General features: G+C 46.7%; 1 protein-coding gene across 5 annotated transcripts; it reads right to left on the bottom strand.

Moving 5' to 3' along the window:
- Positions 1–147: 147 nt before the first annotated feature.
- On the bottom strand, positions 148–5,214 carry LOC121399949 (lamina-associated polypeptide 2, isoforms alpha/zeta-like). 5 transcript variants are annotated; one of them, XM_041581966.1, is made up of 3 exons: positions 4,730–5,209; positions 4,604–4,642; positions 148–4,519 (listed from the first exon to the last, which is right to left on the bottom strand). In XM_041581966.1, exon 3 carries the CDS (start codon positions 3,151–3,153, stop codon positions 313–315), a length of 2,841 nt encoding a protein of 946 aa, XP_041437900.1. In that variant the 5' UTR covers positions 3,154–4,519; positions 4,604–4,642; positions 4,730–5,209; the 3' UTR covers positions 148–312. The 5 variants fall into 5 exon arrangements, with proteins under 5 accessions (XP_041437900.1, XP_041437899.1, XP_041437898.1 ...); XM_041581969.1 differs by having other exon boundaries at positions 2,158–4,519; positions 4,730–5,214; XM_041581965.1 differs by having other exon boundaries at positions 148–4,642.
- Positions 5,215–6,535: the final 1,321 nt, after the last annotated feature.

The following is a 6,535-nucleotide window of genomic DNA, read 5'->3' on the forward strand; positions in this document are numbered from 1 at the left end:
ACAGAAAATCTTAACATACTTACCGTGATTTTCATTTCCTGGACTGTAGCATGGCAGTGGGCCAATAAGGGGTTAATCCCCCGCCGGAAGGCGGCACAGGAAGTACAATAAAAGTCCATCCGGGTCCCCCCGCACCCATCTCAACGACTGGAGACAATACCCCCTAATAGGGAGGGAAACCCCTGCCCACTGCCATGCTACAGTCCAGGAAATGAAAATCACGGTAAGTATGTTAAGATTTTCTGTTTTCCTGTCCTTTGCATGGCAGTGGGCCAATAAGGGGATGTAAAAAGCAGAACACATAGGGAGGGATTATTCAGGAACTTTTATTGCAGCAGCTGAGAGGACACTTAGCCCAAACCCAGCTAGGTTTTTTGAATAAACATCGAAACAGTAGTGTTTTGAGAAAGTATGTAAATTTTTCCAGGTAGCAGCTTTGCAGATCTCGTCAGCTGGAACTTGGGCATGGAAGGCCCAAGACGCCGCTATACCTCTGGTGGAGTGTGCTTTGACTGATGATGGCCCAGGTACTGTTTGAGAGGAATAGGCCATGAGAATGCATTCTTTAATCCATGCTGAGATTACTTTTTTGGAAGCTCCCATGCCTTGTCTAGGACCTCCGAAGAGAATAAGAAGATTTTCAGATTTCCTGAAACTTGACACCTTGTGTATATAGCGCTTTAGGCATCTCACCACATCGAGATTGTGGAGTCTATTCTCTTCTTCGTTCTTGGGATTCTCAAAAAAAGTAGGAAGCACTATGTCTTGGGACATGTGGAATTTTGTGGCAACCTTGGGAATGAAGTTTTCTCGAGTTCTTAGAGTAACTTTATCATGAAGGAACTGGATCTTAGTTGCATCAGATGAGAGAGCGTGTAGTTCTCCCACTCTTTTTGCTGAGGAAATGGCAAGTAGGAAGACCGTCTTCAACGTCAGGATTTTTAATGGTAAATCATCTAAAGGTTCAAAGGGTGCTTTGGTCAGTGCATCCAGTACTAGGGAGAGGTCCCAGGGAGGGACTGTGTCTTTAACTGGAGGATGGATTCTGATGAGGCCCTTGAAAAACTTTTTGATCAGAGGATATGAGGACCATTGAATGTCCGTATAAGCAGATATGGCAGAAATCTGACCTTTCAAGGTAGAAGCGCTGAGACTGGCCTCTAAACCTGACTGCAGGAATTCGATGATGGTGACCTCTGAGATGAGGAAAGACGATCCAAATTTCTCTAACCCCCAGCTGGAAAATTTCTCCCAGATTTTGTTATATTTGGAAGAGGTAGACATCTTTCTAGAAGAAATAAGAGTGTTGATTGCTCCCTCTGAGAGTCCTTCCTTTCTGAGTTTTATCCTTTCAATCTCCAAGCAGTCAGGGCCCAGTACCCTGGGTCTGGGTGCAGTAGGGATCCCTGGTGTAAAAGGTTCGGAGTTACAGGGAGTCTGAAGGGCTCCTCCTGAGACATCTGAAGTAAGAGGGGGAACCAGAGTCTTCTCGGCCACCAGGGAGCTATGAGGATGACTTGAGCTTTGTCCTCCTGAATTTTTTTGATGGTTTTTGCTAACATCGAGATTGGAGGGAAGATGTAAGCCAGTTGAAAGTTCCATTGGAATGAGAAAGCATCCCAAAAGGTCGCTCTGGGGTCCTTGTCCCACGAACAGAACACTAGATTCTTCTTGTTCTGAAAGGTAGCCATCAGGTCTATGGATGTGTGACCCCACTTTCGGCATATTAGGTCGTAAATCTGCTGGTTCAACTCCCACTCCCCGATAGCCGGAAATTTCCTGCTGAGGAGATCCGCTAAGGTGTTCGATGTCCCTGGTATGTAGGAGGCTTTGAGGTGGTTCGCATTGTTTTGAGCCCATTCGAAAATAGTTGTGGTCAAGCACAACAGTTGTTTGGATCTGGTTCCTCCCTGGTTGTTTATATAACTCACTGTGGTTAGGTTGTCTGATTTGATCAGTATAGATTTTTTTCTGAGGTGTTTTTGGAAGTGTAGGATCGCTAGTAGCACCGCCTTCAGTTCCCTCCAATTGGAGGATTTTTTGCTTTCTATGGGTGTCCACTTCCCTTGAATTTGGAAGTGTTTGAAGTGTGCTCCCCACCCCGCTCTGCTTGCATCCGTGGTCAGTGTTTCCCAAGTAGGGGAGGCGATAGATACAGGAACTTGCAAGTTCTCTCTCCTGAGCCACCATGAGAGATGAGTGATCGTCGTCTGTGATAGGTGAATCAACTGGGAGTTTTCCAGGTGATTCCTGTTCCATTGGTTCAAGAATTCTATCTGGAGAGGTCTTGCTTGAATTCGTGCCCATTTCACCGCCTCTATGGTGGACATAAGTTTCCCCAGAATTTGTTGACATCTCTTGGCAGTCAAGGATGGATGACGAGACAGATAATCTGCTTGGTGTTGTATGTCTGAAATCCTTTCCTCTGTTAGACTTACTTGAAGTTTTTTGGAGTCTATGATAACTCCCAGAAATTGAATCTGTTGTGTTGGCTCCAACATGGACTTTTCCCAGTTGACGAGCCACCCCCATTTTTTCAGAGTATCTAGAACTATACTCAGGTGTTGTAGGAGGAGTTTTTTGGAAGGAGCTTTCACCAATATATCGTCTAGATATGCGAAAATCTGGATCCCCTTTAGCCTTAAGAAAGCCATCATGGGAGCAAGCACCTTTGTGAAAACTCTTGGGGCTGAAGCTAGTCCGAATGGGAGCGCTTGGTATTGAAAGTGCTTTCCCAGGATCAGGAACCGTAGGAATTGTTTGTGTGGTTCCCACACTGGAACATGCAGATAGGCATCTTGTATATCTATCTTGAGCATCCAGTCTCCATGGTTTATGAACTGGCATATAGACCTCAGTGTCTCCATTTTGAATTTTTTTGTTCTGAGGAATTTGTTCAGATGGCCTAAGTTCAGAATTACTCTGAAATCCCCATTCTTTTTTCTTCTTAAGAATAGGTGAGAATATATACCTCTGTAATGTTCTCTTTTGGGGACTTCTGTGATGATCTTTCTGTCTAGTAGGTCCCCAAGGATCATCTTTAGGGTAGAAACAGCTAGTGGGGATCGAGGCTTTTCTGAAGACACAAAGTAAAACGTCGGAAATTTTTGAAGATCCAGGGCATAACCATTGCTTAGGGTTTTTACAACCCATTGATCTGATACGTGTTGAGCCCACACTGTCCTGAAATTCTGAAGTCTTCCTCCAAGGCAAGACAGAGGGGCTCGCGCACCCTCATGCCGATTTTTTGTCCTGTTTGAAGTCCCTTCTTCCAGGTGCCCCTTGTCCCTGGGTTCTTCTCCAGGGTTGCCTAGTAAAGGGCTTTCCCGGTCTATACTGTTTGGCCTCCTGCAGGGGATTTTTTCTAAAGGGCCTCTTGTCTCTTTTGTCCTGAGGAAGAAAAGCCGATTTTCCTGCAGAGGCTTTGGATATGATTTTGTCGAGTCTTTCACCAAACAGAAGTGACCCTTCAAATGGGAGGGAGCAAAGGTTATGTTTACTTTGCGGGTCAGCATGCCAGTGGCGCAGCCAGAGAGCTCTACGGGCCGCCACACTAAGGCCCATAGCTTTGGCCGAGAGTCTGACAAGATCCATGGATGCTTCCGTAGTGAATTCGTTTGCGGTTTTGACATCTTGGATCATTTCAATAAGCTTTTTTCTGTCTGTTCCCGCTTTGACAGCTTGTTCCAGTTCTTCTATCCAAATGTGGTTGGCTCTGGCCAGAGTGGTAATGGCTATGGAGGCTTGGTTGGACATTCCACATGTTAGATACGATTTTTTGAGTGTCATGTCTTGTCTTCTTTCCATCGCATCTTTTAGCGAGACTCCTTCGTCCACAGGCAAGGTAGTACGTCGAGCCACTCTAGTGATGGCCGCATCCACCTTAGGGGAGGCTTGCCAGAGTTTTGAGTCCTCTTCTTCGAATGGATACATCTTTTTAAGTCTTCTGGAGAAATTAAGTTTTTTATCTGGCGTCTTCCATTCCTCTAAAATGGTTTCTTTAATGACTCTGTGTACCGGGAATTTTTCTCCTTTTTTGACCGCTGATCTGAACATTTTGTCATGTTTAGGAGTATCCTCAGTATTGTCAAGTTCCAGAGAAAATCTCATTGCTTTGATGAGTGGCTCTAGGTATTCAAGGTTGAAAGAACAGGTATCTTCAGACTGTTCTTCTTCTTCTTGATCGGTTAAAGATAGCTCCCCTTCAGAAACACTGGAGTAGTGCGTGTTCCTGTGAGGTCTGTCACTGACCTCAGTCATAGAGGAGGGTGCCTTGTGTCTTTCATCTAGATTGTGTAGTACTTTCTCAGTAACTACATTGACCATATCACTCATAGATTTTTTTATGGTAGTCTGCATCCAGTCTTTAATAGAGTGCAGTTGATCAGAGGAGGGCCCAGCCACTTCCTGCAGACACTTCTCACAGAGCCTTTTGCCTAGAATTGCTGCTTCTCCGCATGCAATACAATCAGTTCTGGGAGTCTTCCTTCTTTGAGATTCCTCTCTTAATGGGGGACTCCTGAAAAATAAGGTATTATAATTACTCACCGCTGCTTGTAGTTTGTATCAATCACGATGGAAAAAAACTCTCTTAGTGCCTTACCCCCTGGAGCCTGAGCGTCTGCAGCTCATAATTGACAGTCTGGAGGAAATAAATAACATTGTCAAGTAATTAAAAAGATATTCCAAAGAATAAGGCTCCAGCGTTTAAAACCTCCATGTAACTTACACCTGGGATCAATCGAGAATACAGGTGCACACAGATTCCTCAGTCTTGTCTTGCCAGAAAAGAACACCAGCCAGTTCGTTTGAAATCATAAGAGGAACTAACCTGTGATGCGCTCGTCCTTTTAAACCGGCGCGAAAAGGCGCGTGCGTAAATTCGCAGCGTGAAAACGTAGGCGCCATTAGAGAGATGGGCGCTGGCGTCTTATCGCGCATGCGCTACCTCCGTTAAGGCAGCATTGCGGCTGATTGCGCCATCGGCAACAAAGGCCAGAAGCCCGCCGGCTTCCCCTGGAACACACACAAGGTAAGAACCTCGGTCCCAGGCGCTTCAGAGGGAGAGAGTAGCACCTCTGGTATGGGGGGTATCTTCGACAGGAAAATTGAGATGGGTGCGGGGGGACCCGGATGGACTTTTATTGTACTTCCTGTGCCGCCTTCCGGCGGGGGATTAACCCCTTATTGGCCCACTGCCATGCAAAGGACAGGAAAGTCCTGGCCACAGAAGGGTTACGTTTAGCCGGATTAGTAGACGTAGTAAACGGGGTGGAACTAGTGTGGTAACTTGAATCACACGATGACAGGAAGGGAATCCATTTTGCGGAGAGAGAGAAAAACAACTAGCAGGACAGGAGAGAGTCTCTTGCCATGGCACCATTACAGGAAGTTTTGGCTCGGATTTCAGCAAACAGGGAGGAGGAGGAGGTGCGACTCACACGAAGCTCCCATTCCCAGATTGTCTGAGCCCTTCTCTGGACAGCAGCCCACGGTACAGGAAACAGGCTGCACAAGTGCTTCCCTTACACGTGCAGCACAGAGGAGAGCTTGGACCAGTGAGAGGAGGTGGGGGCACACACAGACGTGGGGAACAGTGGCTCTTTTGAGTGGCGTGAGTGCAGACACGATAGCATGAGTGGATGGAGCCATTTCAGCAGAGGGACATCAGTGGTCGGGCACAGAGCAGGGAGTAGAAGTACAAGCGGCAATGGTATTGGGGAGAGTAAAGATAAGCACAGACAGAAAGGGAGTGTTGGGAGATCTGCTGCAGAGGGAGGCAACCAGCAGAATAGGGGATTCCAAAATGCAAGCTTAAATGGAGAGAATGGTCAGCTTAGCAGGAAGTGATGCTGGTGATAAGGGATGCAGTGGGGAGTATGGCAGCACCTTCTATGGGTAGCTGGGCTGGGGTATCTTATGTGCTTGTATCCTTACAGATGTTCATGGAACACAAAACAAAAAGACAGTACACAACACCAGAGGATGAGGCAACAGGACCTGCAGGTAGGACATGGGGCACAGACCATTTCAATGCAGCAGTTTTGTCAGTCATAATTGGGATAGTCTGCAGCATCTATGGTAATTCTGGTGGCGGATAAGTCCATTACTGGGGGTACAAGTGCAGGTGGGGTAGTGGACAGGATTTGAGGGGTTTCAAGATCGGTTTAAAGGAGCTGTCAGCTAGATGGGAAGTAGGGGGAGTTACAAGGGCAGCCTATGCCAGTGGCAGTATGGGAGCCCCAGCAGCAGTCTGCTCCTGGTATTGGAGCCACCATAGTTAGTGTGGTGTCTGGAGTGGCGACTGTGTTGGCTGGTTCAACAACAGGTTTAGGGTACAGGGCCAGGAATAATGCTTAACAGCAGCCACTGGGGGAATAGGAAGGTCAAGGGCTGAGGTTGTTAGTTAGTTGGCCAGTTACAGATGTGACAAGCGAGAATGGTAAAGAGGAAGGTAAAAAGAAAGAAGAGGGATCTAAAACCCTCCTGGTGTCTGATGCAGCAAAATGGTGTACTTATATCTGCTTCGAAGAGC

The sequence above is a fragment of the Xenopus laevis genome, chromosome 2L (genome assembly GCF_017654675.1).
Source record: "Xenopus laevis strain J_2021 chromosome 2L, Xenopus_laevis_v10.1, whole genome shotgun sequence".
Lineage (NCBI taxonomy): Eukaryota > Metazoa > Chordata > Amphibia > Anura > Pipidae > Xenopus > Xenopus laevis.

Bases quoted from the DNA above. Each gene is read 5' to 3' on its own strand.
- LOC121399949 (XM_041581966.1), bottom strand. From the start codon at position 3,153: ATGGGTTGTAAAAACCCTAAGCAATGGTTATGCCCTGGATCTTCAAAA.